The 17,807-nt window shown below is 59.6% G+C and overlaps 4 protein-coding genes and 1 non-coding gene across 5 annotated transcripts; 4 read left to right on the top strand and 1 right to left on the bottom strand.

Annotated features, from left to right (window-relative positions):
• Positions 1-298: 298 nt before the first annotated feature.
• Positions 299-2,429, top strand: THITE_71309 (uncharacterized protein; the record flags this gene model as incomplete). Its single annotated transcript, XM_003655243.1, has 3 exons — positions 299-760; positions 816-1,766; positions 1,833-2,429. 3 exons carry the CDS (start codon positions 299-301, stop codon positions 2,316-2,318), a joined length of 1,899 nt encoding a protein of 632 aa, XP_003655291.1. The 3' UTR covers positions 2,319-2,429.
• Positions 2,430-3,091: 662 nt separating this feature from the next.
• Positions 3,092-3,177, top strand: THITE_t122. The gene has a single exon. It is a non-coding gene; the product is annotated as a tRNA-Gln (tRNA).
• Positions 3,178-4,125: 948 nt separating this feature from the next.
• On the top strand, positions 4,126-5,620 carry THITE_2090463 (uncharacterized protein; the record flags this gene model as incomplete). The annotated part of the gene is made up of 3 exons (XM_003655242.1): positions 4,126-4,273; positions 4,388-5,281; positions 5,487-5,620. 3 exons carry the CDS (start codon positions 4,126-4,128, stop codon positions 5,618-5,620), a joined length of 1,176 nt encoding a protein of 391 aa, XP_003655290.1.
• Positions 5,621-7,170: 1,550 nt separating this feature from the next.
• On the bottom strand, positions 7,171-10,240 carry THITE_2118833 (uncharacterized protein). Its single transcript, XM_003655241.1, has 2 exons — positions 9,735-10,240; positions 7,171-9,669 (listed from the first exon to the last, which is right to left on the bottom strand). Exons 1-2 carry the CDS (start codon positions 10,146-10,148, stop codon positions 7,324-7,326), a joined length of 2,760 nt encoding a protein of 919 aa, XP_003655289.1. The 5' UTR covers positions 10,149-10,240; the 3' UTR covers positions 7,171-7,323.
• A 3,628-nt stretch (positions 10,241-13,868) lies between these two features.
• Positions 13,869-17,252, top strand: THITE_2030403 (uncharacterized protein; the record flags this gene model as incomplete). Its single annotated transcript, XM_003655240.1, has 5 exons — positions 13,869-14,932; positions 15,000-15,466; positions 15,527-15,817; positions 15,877-16,193; positions 16,248-17,252. Coding segments are annotated over 5 exons (3,144 nt in total), but the record flags the coding sequence as incomplete, so codon positions are not given.
• Between the last annotated feature and the right edge of the window lie 555 nt (positions 17,253-17,807).

The raw sequence follows: 17,807 nt of genomic DNA, 5'->3' as shown, positions 1-17,807 counted from the left end.
TTGCAAGTCGTCCTCCTGTGTAATGATAAACCCATGGCCAACCCTGGTCAGCGCAGTGGGGGCGGCAAGTGGACGAGGCTCAAGAGGACCGGAAAAGCGGGGCCTGGCCTGCCGCCTTCAGGGTCCATGTCAAGCAGCCCAAAAAAAGTTTGTGAAAGAAAGGCTTGAAGGCTTCAACAGGCAACCAGCCCCACCACCCGCCGAGCAAGCCAAATCGAATCGAGCTTGCCGTTTGACCAGCGCGTAGTGGACAGCTGCTTCTTGCACAGGCCGGCAATATATTTCAATCTCGCTCACAATGGCCAAAAAAAGAAAAGCCTCCCGCCAGTCCGCGCCGAGCGGGCCCCGCGAGGTCGACCCCAAAGACGCGCGCCTCACCATCAAGACGTACGAGGATGTCGCCGACTCGGAAGATGAGTACTGGGCCAACCAGGACCGCATCGACTTTGATGATGAGGACGAGCCGCGCTCCAAACGCCTCAAGAGGCAGGAGAAGGAGGACGCCTTCTTAGAGGCTTCGGACGAGGAGATCCTGGCGGAGGACGAGTCGGACGAGAGCGAAGAGGAGGAAGAGGAAGAAGCAGCAGCGCAGTCCTCGACGAGGAGGCAGACCGGCAAGAAGGTCAGCGCGCGGGATGACGACATGTCTGAAGGGGAAGAGAAGGGAGAGGAGGAGGAGGAGCGGGATGAGGGCTGGTGGGGTTCTTCAAAAAAGGAGTATTACGATGCCGATAAGATCGAGACAGAGGCCGATGCTCTGGTAGGTCGGCTTTCGGCCCGGCTTGCTTGTGGTTCGATGCTGATATGCATTGCAGGAAGAAGAGGCAGAGGCCCGTCGTCTCCAGGCCAAGAAGCTGGCCAAGATGCAGGAGGCCGATTTCGCCTTTGACGAGAGTGAATGGAAAACACCGAAGGAACAAACCGCGGGTGAGGAGGCGGAAGTGGTGACAGAGGTCTTGAAGGAGGTGGAGGTGACGGAGGATATGGGGCCCGAAGAGAGGTACAAGCTGCTTCAGGCCCGGTATCCCGAATTTGATTATCTCGTGGACGAATTCAGGGACCTGCAGCCTCTTCTGCCCACATTGCAGAAGCAAGCCGAAGGAAAACCTGCCAAGTCGCTCGAGGTGGTCAAGTACTGGTTGGCTGGCTGCTATGTTGCCGCCCTGGCGAGCTACTTTGCCATCCTAACATCCCCCTCTCGCGACGGCGACGCGCCAGCGATAGCCCTCAACCCGTCGGAACTCAGGGACCACGAGGTCATGGAGACTTTGGTGCAGTGCCGCGAGGCTTGGTTGAAGGTCAAGAACCTCAGATCAACCGCTTCCGTCACGACCAACTCCGGCATGCTTTCGCCGCCGGAGGAGAAGGATCTTGAGATGCTCAACGCCAAGCCGCTGCCGAAGCGGAAGACGGAAAAGCTCTCGAAAGCCGAGATCAAGGCGAATAAGCAGAAGGCGGCTGAGGAGGCCAAGAAAGCCCAGGCGATTGAGCAGTCCCTTGCAGACCTGTCGACGCTGCTCAAGAGCGCCAAAAAAGCCAGGAAGTCCTCTGCGGCCCCTGCTGTCTCGGCTGATGCGAGCAACGACGACAACCGCTCCGATTTTGGTGAGGAGGAGACCCTCGATGCCCGCACGGCCGCCGATAAGGCTCGCCGCAAGAAGAGTTTGAAGTTCTACACCTCCCAGATCGTCCAGAAGGCCAACAAGCGTGCTGGCGCTGGCCGCGACGCCGGTGGTGATATGGACATTCCGTACCGCGAGCGTTTGGTAAGTGACCCGGTTTTGAACGACAGACCACACACCAGAGAACACGCCAACTGACCCCCCTCACAGAAGGACCGCCAAGCGCGTCTCAACGCCGAGGCCGAACGGCGCGGCAGGAAGGACAGCAAGTTCGGTGCCGACCTGGGCGGCGACGACAGCGATGGGGACGAGGCCGTGGCCAAGCAGGTGCGCGGCGAAGAGGACGAATACTACGACATGGTGGCGCAGGGCGCGCAGAAGAAGCGGGCCGACAAGGCGGCTCGGTACGAGGCGCTGGCGCAGGCACGCAAGGGGGAGCGGGTCGTGGAGACGGAGCAGATCGGGCCGGACGGCAAGCGGCAGATCACGTACCAGATCCAGAAGAACAAGGGGCTGACGCCGCACCGGAAGAAGGAGGCGCGCAACCCGCGCGTGAAGAAGAGGAGGAAGTTCGAGGAGAAGAAGAAGAAGCTGCGCAGCGTCAAGGCCGTGTACAAGGGCGGTGAGGGCCCCGGCGGGTACCAGGGCGAGCTGTCGGGCATCAAGACGGGGCTTGTCAAGAGCGTCAAGCTGTAAGGAAAGTTGGATGGCGGTTGCTGTGGTTGGAAATGCACTATTTGATTTTATGGTCCAAGAGCTGTTTATCCAAAGCTTGGGGCAAATGGTCTTCAGATTGGCGTGTCGTGCAAGTGCAGTCCACAGCCGTCGGCGAGCGCCTGCCTTGTATTGATGAGAAACCCGGCGGTGAAACCTGCCCAAGTCATTCGTCTCTCTTCCCTCTTCCCGTTACTGTGTCTCTTCCCGTTGCCAAGTGCTTCAAGTTCGGGGTCTCTTCTTCCAACCCTTCTCGGGCCAGTCAAACCTGACGGAAATGCACAATGCGCCCGCCAGCCAGCCAGTGTCCCTTATTCTCCAACAACGAAAAACAATAGCGTCGATAATGTAAAGTGCGCGGCAAGAGCAACAGCAACAAACTGCAATGGCAGCAACTGCAATTACAGCAGTAACAACAGTAACGGCAACGAAGCAGCGTTTGCAGCTCGGAGGTCCCTATCTCTGGCCGGCGAACCTCGGGGCTGTTGATGGCGGGCACATCTCTGGACCTGTGGCGCAACCGAATGCTGACGATAATCCTTGGGTCATATACTAGCGGCGTCTACTGGAGGGGACTTTTGTGATGTGGTATTTGGGCAAGTCAGGAGAACCGGGAGAGGGGGACGATGGGGACTGGTGTCATGGGATAGGATTGAATGAGATGGATGCATGTGTAGGATGCATCTGCGTCGACAGGGATTGAAAAACGGAAGCGCCCAGCTGCTGTGCCAGCAATTACGGGTTGTGCGAAAAACGGTTGTATAGTGTAGCGGTTATCACTCCGGATTCTGACTGTTGTCAGATCATTCCGGCAACCCCGGTTCGATTCCGGGTACGACCTGTTCTTTTGATGAATCTTTTTTCACTCCTCTGCCATCAGCTGAACGTGGGAATACGGTTTCAATGCTGATGTGTTGTGTGTATGAGTTATGTACGCGACCTTCTGGCAGACGATGGTCAACTTGTTGCGGTGATAAGTCGGGATTTCGCACCTAGAGCTGTTATATCCTCTTGTCCTTCGATTTAGCCCCAGCTCGCTGGTGGCGTTCGCCCCACGCCATTGAGAACACTCTGACAATGACGTCAGTACCTGCGGCCCCGGCAACGTCAGGTGTACAGCGTAGTGTAAGTCGTCGTCGTTTGGCTGGAGATGGCTATCATATTATCTTGGGTACTGTACAACATTCCACAGAAGCTTCCAAGGGTTTTTTTTTTTTTTTTTTTTTTTTTTTTTTTTTTTTTTTTTTTTTTTTTTTTTTTTGTCGTTGTTTGACGCCCAGGAAACACTTAAGCTCGAAAAGATCATCCCCATGGTCTCGAGATTATATTGCATTCTGCGGTTTCTCGGGCGAGCTTTTACGGTTGGCACAACAGGTGCTGGGTCATGCGATGCCAATCCGCTTCATCCCATCCCGCAGCTCTGGCTCGTAGCTGGCTTGCCCATTGCTTGCAGAGACGGCCCGCGGCTTCCGCCTCGTCTAACCCGGGGATGGCCCAAGGGATGGCCAATCGAAAGAATTTCTTCCGCTGGCTTCCCTGTGACCCAGGGTATTGGTACATCCGCCAACCCTCATACGTCACTCGTTCCTGCCAGAGTCATGATGTAGTTGGTGTGCGTGCTGCGGAAGAGAGCAGCAAAGAGACGCTTGCAGCCACATATAGAGAGATAGATCCCGTTGCATCCATATTACCTATCATCCACAGAGCAAAACTTTGCCCTTGTCAAACCAGGACCATCACAGAGCACGGGACCTAACCACCAGTGTATTTAACATTGCCGATAGCTGCCATGGAGACCATCCACAATCTCACAAACGCCGCCTCCAGGGCCATCTGGGGCGACACTAGCGCCCAGGCCCAGGCCCATGAAGAGCCTGTCTCGGGCAAGATGGGCAATGTGGCTGCCGGGGAGCCGTATGACGCAGGCAACATTGGTGGTAGGGCTTCAGCTGAAGATGCCCTATTCCGCGCCCGCATGCTAATCTTGTGGCAGAGTCCACGCCAGTCTCGTTATCTCGGAGAGTACGGTGTACTAAAACACTCCCGGCTAGAACCCAACGAAGCAGCGCTCTCGTCCGAGGAGCAAAGGGAAACCGAGACGCCGGTTAGCAGCGCCAACGAGCCAGCCACCGGGTCAGAAACCGGGGCGGAAACCACGGCTTTCCCCGAGGCATTGACCGAACGCACCAAGCCAGCCGCGCAGGAGAGCAAGCCCACCAGCTCTGAAGACACCGCCCGAGAAAGCCAACCCCGCAAGCCGGCCGGCCCGGCCGAGGAGGCCCCCTCCGCCGTCGCGATGCGCGACGATTCGACCAAGGCCCAAAGCGACACGCGCCCGCCTGCGCCTTCTCCCGACGAAGCCGAGCCGCGCGCCGGAACCACAACCACCGCCACCAAGGACGCAGCCACCACCACCAGCACCACCTCCTCCTCCGCGACGGACACTACCGGCGCCGCTGGCACGACCGGCAGCACGGACGAAGCCAAAGCCGAGGCCGAACCCAAGGACGCCGCCGAGAAGAAGGTCGATAAGAAGTCCGCCGTTGCCACCGCCACTGGCGACGACGACACGGCCAGCCCGGCCATCAAGCTCGAGGGCCCCGGCCCGCGCCCGCTCGAGGAAATCGCCCGCGAGCACGGCGGCGACGCCGGCGCCGCCAAGCCCGACTCGGTCGTCAGGTCGTCGCAGGGGCTTGCTGGTGCTGGTGCTGGTGCTAGTGCTGGTGCCGGTCCGGAGGGACGAGCCGTCCCCGACACTGCGGGGCAGAGGCGGAGGGATAGCGGGAAGAGTATGGGCGGCGAGGGCGAGGGCGAGGGCGAGAGTGGTCTGAAGGTGGGCGGGAAAGGCGAGCGTGCCGGCGAGCAACACTTCCATTCGACTGGGCTCGCGGCGGAGGGTGGTGACTTTGACGCGTCCAAGCCGGGGGCCGGGAAGGAGGCTGATCGTGAGTTGTTCTTTTCTTTTATTTTTTTTTTTCTCATTTTTTCTTCTTCAGTGTTTCATTCTTGGGCGCACCTACCTACCTGCCTATCCATTCTACTATTCCATTTTCCTTTTTTCTCCAACCTTGACAGGACACGCTTTCCAGAGCTGTCCAGATATAGACCTCTGCGGTTACCAGACGGACTGCTGACACCGTTCCATCGCAGGTCTGCTGGAGGAAATAGGGGTGCACAGGGGTGAAGGAGGTGGCCATCATAATGCTGGTAGCAGCGGGAAGGAGAAGCTTGGCATCAAGGACAAGATCAAGGCCAAGCTGCACAAGAGCACCATGTCGCCGTGATGTTGTGCTCTCAGAAGAGGGGGATAGGGGGGGAAGGACAGGGTACAAATTGATCTACCCCTGTGGCAACTAAGTTTACAAAACAACAGATTAGGAAGTTGATGTCAGTGTAAGTGATAGTAAGCAGGGGAGGGTTGTCACAGACTGTCAGAGGAGATTTCGGTATTGGTTTAGCAGCGGCGCGAGATTGTACTTCACGCGCCTGCTTTCCTCCACAAAACGCCGTTGCGGCTATTTCCACTGCGACCGTTTTCTGTGATGGGACTGTCGTTGAGACCGTTGAGAATCTGCTTGCGTGCCAGAGCTGGGTGCTTGAGTGAGGCCAGATGCCACTGACGCCTTTCTTCGACCCACGGCAGTTCAGGGACCAGACATACAAGACAATACTTGTCTCCGTTGCTAACGCCAACTTGGTAGCCAACCCCGTTTTTTCCAGTTTACACGACTATGTAGCCGATTTCGGCGAGACGCTCCGACCCCTCCGACTCACGTAGTCACCTCATCTCATTCCCTGCTATGCTACTCCTGTAGTGTAACGACATAGGTAGTGCAGTCTATATGATCGACAACGACCAAGAGTGCACGACGTCGCGCCGGCTGACGGCAGCAACATCGAAACCAACGCGGATCCAAATATAGCAGCAGCATTTGCCAATCTATGTACACTAATGTACGGATCCGTAATGTACATAGACCGAATTACACCCCTCCTTCTCCTCCACGCCGGCAACCCCGGCCGGTTTCGTGTTCGGCTGCAGAACTTCCTTGCAATATCAGTAGATGGTGCCGCCGGGGGGGTTTCATGCTGTGGGCACGCGTAGATCAACATGCTGTATGTAATTCCGTACATACTAAGTACTCGATCGTTGCGTCCCTGAGTACGGAGTAGTCACGCCTTGGTCAGATCGAATATGGTAGGGAGGGCCGGGGGAGGGGTCGAATTCGGAGGAGGAGGAGGAGGAGGCGGAGGAAATGCTGAAGGATCAGGGACTGTGAGCAATGAATGACAAGGAGGATCACCTAACGTCACCTCCCTGGGCAATTCATTTCAAAACAAATCAAATCCTGTATCACAACACATAATTACTGGAGACAGTAACACCGAGATTCCCCTCCCACCCAGACGGCAAGGTAACGACACTGCCAGCGCTTTTGACCAGCCACACCGCACTACCAGTTAGTACGCAGAAATTGGGACAAAAAGCCTTGATGCCTCGATACCACGTGAACCCGTCTCTGACATTGTGTGTGTACTGTACGTATGCATCCTACTCTACACCGCAGGCGGCAATCCGCGCGCCCTCAGAAGCCATAAGTTGCCAGGCCCGATTCTCATCCCCGTCGTCACCATCAAATCGTCCCAAGCAGTACATGTCATCCATACATTCGTGGAGGTGAGAGAGAGGGGCCTCCTGACACTTGGCCGTAGATGAAGAGAATGAAAGCAACAAAGATCAACATCGATGTACACAGTACGCGAACAAGAAAAAACGCAAGAGCCAGTCTTTTCGAAGTGGAGAGGCCGAAAAAAAATGCGCGAGAATAAAAAATCAAGAATTGCCGTGACCTCGCTTTTGTTTGCAAAGGACAAGCAGCAAGACAGCACAAATCCGCTCGCTGGAGAATGTAGAACACCGAGGAAGAAAGCCAAGAGCGAAGAGAAGAGAAGTGCACCAACCCCCGCGCAAAGGCGAGGCCATCAATCAAGCCGGCGGCGTCAGGAACGGACTCAGCATCAGGTCGTCGGCGCTGGGCCGCTTGTTGTGGTCGATCTCGAACGTCTGGGCGAGGAACTGCTTGGCCTCGGCGCTGGCGTGCTCGGGGATGGTGGGGGTGGCCTTGGCGCCGCCGATCTTGAAGATGGCCTGCAGCTGGGTGCAGTCCGGGAAGGGGTGCTGGCCGGTCATCATCTCGACGACGAGGCAGCCGAGCGACCAGATGTCCGCCTTGCGCGTGTACGAGGTCTGCTTGACCACCTCGGGGGCCATCCAGAAGACGGAGCCCTGCAGCGAGGGGCGGTGCTTGTTATTGTTGGGCCCGTTGAGGATGTTGGAGGCCTCGAGCTTCTTGGAGATGCCAAAGTCGGAGATCTTGATGGTGCCCTTGTTGTCGACCAGGATGTTGGCGCCCTTGATGTCGCGGTGGATGATGTCGCGGTTGTGCAGGTACGAGAGGCCGTTGAGGATCTGCCGCACGAAGCTGCGCACCAGCGGCTCCGGCAGCGCGCCGTACGAGTTGAGCATGGTCTGCACCGAGCCGCCGGGCACGTACTCGAGGAAAATGTTGAGGTATTCCGCCGACGAGCCGCAGCCGAGGTACTGCACGATGTTGGGGTGGCGGAGGTCGCGCAGCAGGCTGATCTCGCGCTTCAGCGCCTCGATCATGCTCTTCTTGCGCGAGTCGCTCTGGCTGTTGGCGCCGGGCGCCGGCATTTCGACCTGCTTGACGGCGAGCAGCTCGCCCGTGACGGCGTGGAGCGCGAGGTAGACGCTGCCGAACGAGCCCTGGCCGATGAGAGCGCCTTTCATCCACTTGCTGTCGTCCCATGACTCGCCCGCGAGGAAGCTCTGCAGCTCTTCGTCGGCGTCCTCGCCGTCCTCCGTCAGGGCTTGGTTGACATCCTGTAGCGATCCGGAGCCGCCCGAGCCGGTCGTACTCCCGTCAAAGTAACTGTGCCGGACGACGTTGCCGTCGGGATCCGTGATGCTCAGCGCAGCCGTGTCGGAGCCGCTGTCGGCAAAGGAGACGTAGGATTTCCTGTTCGGCTCCATCGGCGACGATTCTTCCTGCAGGGTGTCGAGCACCGAGGAGGCAACCGAGTCTCGGTAGCCATGAGGAAAACGCGGCTCGCGCGGGCGGACCTTGGCGATCTGGTTGGAAGCAGTAAGCCAGCTATCTGCGATGGTCGGGATCGGCGGCGCATCCTGGATGCTCGAGGCAAAGCTCAGCGTGCTCGCCACGCTCAAGCGATGGTTGACCCTGCTGAGACGCTGCGACCGCCTCATGGACATGCGAGCCGTCCGGTCAATAGCCTCCCTGGAGTGGTCGGGGAAGTAGCTGGTGAGGTCCGAGGCGATCAACTCGCTCGGTGGTCGCAGCCCGCCAAACTGGCGCAGTAAACCCTTGCGGCGTGGTACGGCCCGAGCCGTCTCGATCACGGGTGGCCGCTCCAGGTCCATGGCCGCGTTGTATCTCTCGCGGTCTTGGTATGAGACAGGTGAAAGAGGAGGCTGCTGGATGGTCTCCCACGTTTCACCGAGAACCTTCTGGGCCTTCAGCTGGCTCCGTTTGTCCATGTTCTCCATGGCGCGGTTGTGATTCTGCTGCGCCTCCTCCATGGCGATGGCTGCAGCCCTCTCAAGCTCCGACTGCCCGGGCTCTCCGGCTGGCACGCGTCTCAAGATCAACCGGTTTCGCTCCGGACGCGTGTGGTCCTTGATGACCCTCCACAGCTCCGTGTCGCCCAGGCGCCGGCACTGGTTCGGGTCGGGATCCACGCCGTTGAGAACCCAGAAGCAGTAGTTCCTCTCGTGGTCTTCCCTCAGCGCAAATTTGCGTAGCGTGACACGCATGACCTCCTCGCATGTGTTGCAGTCGGCAATCTTGACAACCTTGGTTACGCCGCCGGTCGAAATTACGCGGATGACGTCCTGGCCCGGGGGCAGAGCAGCCATCAGCGAGCCATCCATGCTGGACTGGTTCCTCGTGTGCAGGCGGCCGGAGTGCGGCTGCTCGGGGGGCGACAAGGGGAACCTCGCCGACGCGGTGGCTGACTGCCCGGAATACGACTGTGACGGTTGTGGCTGTTGCTGTTGTTGCTGTTGCGCATATCGCTGGCGGGTGGTTCTGAACTCAGCGCTCGGGAGTGGCGATGTCGGTCGCGATGAAGGTTTCGAGCTGTCAACAGCAGCAACAGCAGCGGTTGAGAGATCGTACTGGCGCGAGTACCTCTTGTTCGAGGACGCAGGAGGCGCCGCGCGGCCACCAGCGGGGCGAGGTGACGAAGAGGAGGAGGGGATATACTGGGCATCAAGCCCTGCGAAGGATTCCTAAGGAGACCGTCAGGGCTCACGCTCTTGGGCGAATGTGGCGGGGTTCACTGTCGGGGACCTACCCTGTGTCGCCTCTTTTGATTCGCGTACGTCTTTGTCCGCAGCTTCTTGATGGCCAGGAACAGGCGTACTCGGTCGCCAACCTTTTCGACGCCCATCTCCTTCAAGACCTCCTTGTCTATTTCGAGCAGGTTCTCGCCGTTGATGTGATTCTTGCGGAACACCTTCTCGTATTCGCCACACTTGACGCTCCGCAGATACTCGCACACCCTGTCCTCGTCCCAGTTCTTCACGGCGTCGGGCCCATCGGCGTCGTCAAACTCGGACTCGGTCGGGCTGGCGTAGTTTTGCGCCGCCATTGCGGTGGCGGGCGCTCGTCTCGCGGGTTGGTATGCAGCCTGTGACGCGGTAGTCACGACCCCCGAGGGCTGAGACCCGATTGTGGTCGGAAACGACTTTGACGCAAGCATGGCCATGGTGCAGAGTTAAGTCGACGGCTGCATGCGTGCTGCAGCAGGCAAGGTATTATGTATTATTCCAGGATCGGTTGACGCCTCTGCCTGCCTGCAATTGCGGGCCAGAGTGACGGGAAGTAGCGAACAGCCGCAGGCCTCTTTAAGACGCCCCCCAACTCTGATCCTAGCGGTCAAGTTTCAGTGCGCTGCAGGAGTGGGTTGCAGGAGATGGCGGCTGTCGGTCAGACAAAGGAGGAATACGGACGGGTACTGGAATCTGGAATCGTCACTCAACGTGCTGCGCTGTGCGACGCAGCGAAACAGCGAAGCAGATGCCTGCCTGCCGTCCCGGGAGACGACGGAATAGGATGGGAATGAAAGATGGAAAATGGGAAATGAAAACCGAGAGATGAAGCAGCTCGGAAACGGCACGGCGGCGGCGTCGGTCACGAGTGTAGTGTTGCACGCTGGTTCTCAATGAGGGATTCTTCTGCGGATGAGTGAGGTGCCCAGCAAGGGGGACGTGAAGTCGCATGGGGGCCGGGGATCGGGGAATCCATGGATGGGGGCTGGCAGCGATTGCAGGAGGACTTGCGCTAATTCGGGCTGATGATGGGGCCCCCGGCTGGGGGACGGGAGTCAGCGCGTTCCAGCGCCTTTGGAGAAGGCGAGGGGGCAAAGGCGAGGGGGCTTGGGGTCGGCGGATTGGCCAGACGGCTAGGCAGCTTCTCCAGGCTCACCAATTGCCAGAGGCTGCCCTTTGAAGATGAAACCGAGCACGGGCCAGGCCAAGCGCTAGGTTGTTCGGGAAAGGGGGTCCAGGCTCGTGGCAAATTCGAAATAGAATCATGGAGCAAAGAGGGAGCCAAAAAACACACCATAGTAGCTCCATACACTACTGTACAGTACACAAAATTACCACAGTGCGCTCTTGTGCTTTGTCTTCGGTTCACCGCGATGATACCTGTAACAAACCAGCTAGAAAGGCCCTTTGTTGCGTTCTGCATTGCTGAGACATTGAGGCGCCAAACCGATCACTGTGAAGCAGAAGCCTCGAAATGAGCGCGCATCGCCTTGCTCATGCCACTGCGGAGAAATGTGTAAGTCCAGTATGGTTGTTGTGTCCCTAGGTCTCTGCTGTGGCGTTGTTGGATCCCGCTTTGCGGGCTCCTCCGTCACCCGACTGTGCCTCCGGGGGCGGCGTTGGTCTTGCTCGGTGGCCAGCAAAGGTACAGTACACTAGTGTCCTTTGTACGGGAGCAAAAGCCAGCAAAAGCCGGCGTGGGACGTCCACGATGTGTCCTGTCAGACAAACAAACCTCGGAGGATGGAAACAATAAGCGAGGAGCCAATGAGCGCCGCAACTTTTCTCAAGTTCTCGCCAGAGTGAGCGAAGCTCGGGTTGAGCAGGGGGGATGAAACAGCTGTTGTTTCATCAACCATCCGCCAGCAAGGAGTCAGGTCGTTCAGTCTGTTAGTGGAAGCGACGTGCTTCTGGTGTCGCGCTAACAAGGTGAACTACCGCTGAAGGCACGCATTGACCAGCGGGCAAATGAAGTCATCCAGCGAGGAGCGGTCTGCAAGCGCAACGGCGCCGGTGACGAGTCCGGCTTTCCTGCCCGGTTGATTGACCCAGCTGTGCCTACCGCAGTGTTCGTTCCATGGAGACCCAGAGCATTCTGGCATGAGAACCAGGTTCGGTGGTCTCAGAACTCAGCAGCGCAGACGTTCAAGGGGAAGCCAAAATCAAGGCCAGCGTCTAATTCAAGCATTCCTGTGACGACAATGGCGGCAACAAGCGCCCGTGGGGTGGACAGTCCGATGTGATCTTTTTCCCCGCGGGCAACTGGTCGCCGTGATGACCGTCTTGCTCGACCCACCGGAATCCTGGGCCGCAAGGCCTTGTGACCGGGCCACGGAGGATTCGGGCTTGGGGTTTCGATGCAGAAAGCTCCGCTGAAGACCTGTCCAGTGTCGTGGAAGACCTCGCGGCTAGCGGAGACACAACCATCGGCCCCATCACATCCTCGTCACCAAACACTTCCCTCCTTCCACCTTGAGGACTGCTTTTTTTTTTTTTTTTCACCCTTTTTTGGGATCTGGGAAAACATAACACTGTTCAGAAGAAAAACTGAAACAGCCATGTGCTCCCAGCCGTCGTTGTGAGACTCCAGCGGCCGAGCGCTGTGGCGCCACCAAGCAAGCATGAGAGCTGGCTCTGTGAGCCACACAGACGGAAGCTCGGAGCTTGGCTTGCCCCACCAAGAGTTGGGTCTTGGCAGAAGCTTCCATCAAGCGGACATGGATTTTTTGATCAAGTAACGGAGGGACGGATGTTGAATTCACCGTCTCCCCAGCTCTCCGAGTTTGAATGAGTCGGCATAAGCGGCAACTTTACATACAGGGCATGGGGCTTCAAGCCCGGCCCATGTTGATGCATCTTCATTGTATTCCGTACACTTCTGTGTACGCAAGGTCCTCATGTGGAGAGATGCACAACAGGGCAGCAGAACACGTTTCCGGCGACGTGCCGATCAGCAACTGTAGGTCACCCCGGTTCTTGCACCTATCGATGATGCTGAGCGGCCCCGCTTCATGGAAGGTTAAATGCACTCCGGCGCACTCCGTATTGACAAGCTTGACAAGCGCTGGCCCACTGGTGCAGCGGTGGGTCGAACTTCGGCCGACTGGGGCCTGGGGGCAGGGGACAGGGAACAGGGAGCACTTGTCATCAGGTATCCAACAACCAACGCAGTTGGCTGGCACAGTTCCCCAAACCGGCGAAATAACATCATCCTGCGTCTTCAGAGCCCAAGTCTCCGCCCAGGTGATTCCGACAGCGCTGGATCGGCCACATACCTTAGATATCACAGTACAACCACAGCACAGCACGAAGCCGGCGAGGAGATGGCAACCACACGTGCACACGGCGGAAGACACACATAGACAGTTACACTGCTCTCTCTACCCATGCAGCCGAGGGATGCGCATGCACCCGGATGCATGCGGATGCATGTGGGGACGTGTCCTTGACCTGCACGACACGACGGACCGATACGAATACCTCCTTCACCTTGGTCGGAGGAGCATTTTGTGGATTCAAGCCAAGCCACTGTTTCTTTCCATGTTGTTCCGTTACTCCCCCCACGCTGCTCTCCGCTTCGCATGCTGTTCATGATATCTGTCTTGCCCGGGACGTTCATCCGAAGGGCACCAGGGCTGCGGTCTGATCTCCCCTGAATGTTTGTGTCTGTCCACCAGGCCATGGCGGCAAGGTCGGCTCTCGCTGCTGCAGTCGCATGTTTCTCGTGTTGATCACTGCGCGGCCCTCCACGCGCACACGAGGTTGTCGGCTCGAGCATTCACAACCCCGCCCCGTCCTCCCTCCCCCTACATTGGCAAAAGCGGCGTCGACGTCGTGACTGGCCGCCGTTGAGCTTTGCGCGGATCCCACTTGGCCCAATTAGCCTCAGCGCTTTCGTGTTTGCCCTAGATTCGTGTCTCTCAGCTCGGAGTGAAGAAAACTCGGCAATTGTTTCTTGTGGTTCCCGTGCCTCGTCCTCCGGAACGCCTGGCGCACGGCGTCGTCGAACACCACGTTGAACACAGCGTGCCTTCTACCGGTAGCGTGTTGCTGTGTCGGCGATGACGGCTGCTCCGGCTCTGCTACAGAAGAAACGGCGCGGACCGGCGACTGCTGCCGTGGCCGAGGCCGAGACCCAGGCTGGGCGGCCCGATTCCTCCGGCCCGGCAACAAGGGCCCCGAGCTCCCCGGCAAGCGTCGACAGCCACCACAGAGCCTTCTCGTTCAGCTCCATCAGGAGCCGGCCCTGGGGCTCCGTCAGCAATGCGGAGCGGAACTCGCCTCTCGATCGAGCCAACAGCTTGCGTGCCAAGGCCCGACGGCTGTCCTTGCAGCGACCGTCGTCCTCTTCGTCTCGTCTTGATCCTCCCACCCGCCGAGGCTCAACGATTTCAGACGACCGTGGTCGAGTATCTCTCGCCACCAGCCGCAGCTTGAACTCGGCCCACGCCTCCTTGGCTTCATCTATCGACTGGGATGCGCAACCTGTCGAGGGATCCGGGCCCCTTGAGCCGGACACGGTTTTGCTGAAGACCAAGACAGCCTACTTGGTAGTGACCAGAGACTATCTCGTAAAGATGAAGAGCCGTGCTGATGCTCTTGCGCTTTTTCCGGCATTGGCGACCGAAGGGGAGAGCCCGGCTACGATCAGCCCGCACCAACCTGAACCGCTGGTAGTCATCCCGATATCCGCCATCGTATCCGTCCTCCCAGCGGAGAGCACACGCCCGTCCTTCGGCTTCGAGGTTTGGTGGAGGAGCCCGCTGTGCACCCCCTTGTTCTGCCGCTCGGATTTCTTCTTCGGCACTCTCGCAGACCGGAACGCCCATATGCAGCATATTATCCGGGCCATGCGGGCCAGCCACCACGACGGGGGCGGTGCTGCCGGCCACCCGCAGGATATCGAGGTCTTACTGAGCAGGATACATGATGAGGCCGAAGAACCGAACCCGCACCGTCGCAAGCCAGACATCTTTCCCGTCGTGCCGCGTGGGAGCACGAGAAAGCAGTACATGGCCAAGCTCGAGGATGCTACGAAGAAGCTTCAGGAGAGCCCTGCGTTCTACCTTGTGATTGGGACTTATCTCTGCCATCTCGTCGAGGTTGCGAGGTCGAAAGGTGGAGAGCCCGTCTGTCGGCACAGATCGTACGGCTTGGTCACATTGGAAAGATTCAACGCAGAATGGACTGTGCATGAAGAGCGGTTCAACATCACGTTCCGGTAAGACGGTGGTGTCTGGAGGACCGAATATCGCAAGGCTTCGATCATAAGCTAACCTTTGACACAGTGACCCGTTTAAACCCCCCGTGACGCTCGAGCTCGCGAGCCGCTACTACCGGCAGATCGTCCGCGCCTTCGGCATGGCCGATCGCTTTCTCAAGCCCGCCTGGCCGCAGCTGTGGCAGACCATGGAGATCTTCCTCGTCTCGGGCCTCAACGAGCCCCAGTATCTCGTGCCCAAGGAAGATTTCGGGTGTTTCAAGCGAACGCTCGATGCGTACCTGGCGGCATATCGCTGCGAGGCTGTCGACTGGGAGATCAACTGGAAGACGCGCTTCGCCCCCGAGTTCCGACTGTTGCCCTCAAAGCGCGGAAAGTACGCGCCGTTGCAGATCCTGGCTGTCCTGCGTGCCCTGCGGTACAATGATTACTTTAACTCGCTGTCCTTCAGGGACGTCGACTTGTCGGTCCTGCACGGACTCGAGGACAACAACACCCCAGGCAACGGGAATGTGGCCTATCTCAACCGTGCATGTAAGAACCAGGGCCCTGCCTTGTCAGCGTTTGTTTTGTCGTGTGTGCTGACTCTTCCAGGCGTCGCCCTCGGTCCTGGAGAAATCGAGATGTTGAAGGCTAGGCCGCTCTTGCATCAAGAATTCCACGCCCTTGCGTTCTGCGCCCAGACGATCCGGCAGATCGACTTTCGGAACTGCTGCAAGTCGCTCCCTTCGCCTCCGTCGCGATTATCATCACAGCATGGGACCCGACCCCCCAGCCTCCAGTTCCTTGCGCCGATTCTCAATCTGCTGAAGTCCGGCATCACCAAGTGTAACTGGCTGATCCTCAGCGGCAACGTCCTCCCGCAGGCCGACATTGACGATCTCGGTAAGCATCTGCTCCTAGACTCCCCCTTCCCTTGTCGCTGATGCTCACCGGTTGCGCAGCGGAGACCATAAAGATGGGCGTCATAGAAGGCCTTGATGTGTCGAATTGCGGCCTCGACGACGCCAACCTGAGAGATATGATCCTGCTGCCCCTTTCGGAGCGCAGGCTACGGCTCCACGCTCTATCCATATCCGGGAACCCAGGCCGCCTGCCAGCCCACGTCTTACCCGGATTGCTGCAATGCCTCCCCGAGATCCGAGAACTACACCTGACCGACAGCATTCGGGCGGAGAGCTCCTTCGTCGGCTCCGTACTCCCGTTTGCTACACTAGAACTTATGGAGAGGCTCGTGGAGGTTGACATCTCGGGTTACAAGGTCGGCATACTTTTTCAAAACAATATCTTGCGTGATTTACTAACAAACTTCCAGATCGGCGATGCGACGTTCAAAGACATCGAGCGTTTCCTGCATTATCGAAGCTGCAGGCTGGCCCACGCGCAACCCCTGAGGTTCCGCAAGCTTGTCCTCAACAACTGCGGAATCACCGGCACGCAGGCGGCCCGGCTCTTCCACGCCATCGGGGAGAACTACGGCCTGCACCTCTGCCTGAGCGGCAATCCGATCGAGGACGGGATTTCCGACCTCGCAGCCGCCATCCGACAGAGCCACGGCCCGGCCGGGCTGCACCTCGAGCTGATCGAGTTCAGAGAGGAGGCGAACTACCTCTCCCTGATCCGCGCGCTCACGGAGACGCGGCACCTCTCCTTCCTCAGCCTCGCAGGCACCGCGCCGTCCCCGCCGCCGCACGGCGCGTGCAGCGACGAGCTGGTGGCGACGCTGCACGACCTGTTCGCCCGCAACGCGTCCATCCGCTATCTCGACCTGTCCGGCTTCTCCGGCCGGCTCGACGACGGCCAGCTGGCGCGCGGCTTCGGCCGCGCGCTGGCCGGCCTGGCGGGCAACACCACGCTGACGCACCTGCGCGTGCGCAGCCAGCGGCTGCACGGCGACGCCGGCGCGCTCGGCCGCGCCCTCGCCGCCAACGCCGCCCTCCTCGCCCTCGACTGCCGCGACAACGGCCTCAACCTGACCAGCCTGCGCTTCCTCGCCGCCTCGCTGCGCCAGAACCGCTCCCTCCTCGCCTGCCCCTTCCCGCCCCCGGAGCGCGACGCCGTCTGGCGCACCGTCCTCCGCGGCCTGCAGCGCACCCCCTCCTCCTCCTCCTCCTCCTCCTCCGCCGCCGCCGCCCTGTCCGCCCCCCCGGGCTCCGTCTCGGCTACCGCTGCCGCTACCGCTGCCGCTGCCGCGGCCGACCCGGCAGCCCCCCTGGACCGCGGCCGCCGCGACACGCTGCGCCGCGAGGAGGAGCGCCTGCTGCGCGAGGAGCTCGAGCGCCAGTTTGCCGCCATCGAGGCCCGCCTGGCAGAGAATCGCGCGGCGCGGGAGGAAGCTGCGCTGGGTGGCGTTGGCGGCGGGGGCGGTGGTGGTAGTGGTGTGCGGTTGGCGGAGCAGCCGCCGGGTTGGACCGGGGAGGAGGACGGGCAGGAGGAGTGGCGGACGCGGCTGCGCCACCGGCACCGGCACCGGCACCAGCGCAGCGCGAGCAGCGGGCTGGGCGTCGGCGTGAGCATGAGTCTCGGCCCGGGCGTGCTGCTCGACGAGGAGGGCTGGCCGGCGTTTGATGTTGGCTGCGCCGTTGGCTGCGCCGTTGGCGGCGGACCTGCCACCATCGGCGGGCCGAGCCGGTCGTCCAGCACCGGCTCGGAGCCCGGCAGCGGCGGCGGCGGGTTGGAGAGCCCCACCGAGACGCTCGACCCGGTGTCGGAGGTGGAGACGCCCGCGGATAATGAGCCGCTGGGGCAGGTGCCTGTGCGGCTGGCGGAGGGGAAGAGAGAGGGAAAGGGAGAGGATGAGGGGGAGGGAGATGCGGTTTTCCGTAAGATGGTGGATGATTTTCGGGCGGCGGGGTTTGAGATTTAGGCCGTCTTT

This window comes from Thermothielavioides terrestris, chromosome 4 (assembly GCF_000226115.1).
Source record: "Thermothielavioides terrestris NRRL 8126 chromosome 4, complete sequence".
NCBI lineage: Eukaryota > Fungi > Ascomycota > Sordariomycetes > Sordariales > Chaetomiaceae > Thermothielavioides > Thermothielavioides terrestris.
This window is presented reverse-complemented; position numbering and strand designations above follow the sequence as displayed.

Bases quoted from the DNA above. Each gene is read 5' to 3' on its own strand.
- THITE_2118833 (XM_003655241.1), bottom strand. From the start codon at position 10,148: ATGGCCATGCTTGCGTCAAAGTCGTTTCCGACCACAATCGGGTCTCAG. The intron at 9,670-9,734 runs GTAGGTCCCCGA...CGGTCTCCTTAG, and splicing joins ATCAAAAGAGGCGACACAGG to GAATCCTTCGCAGGGCTTGA.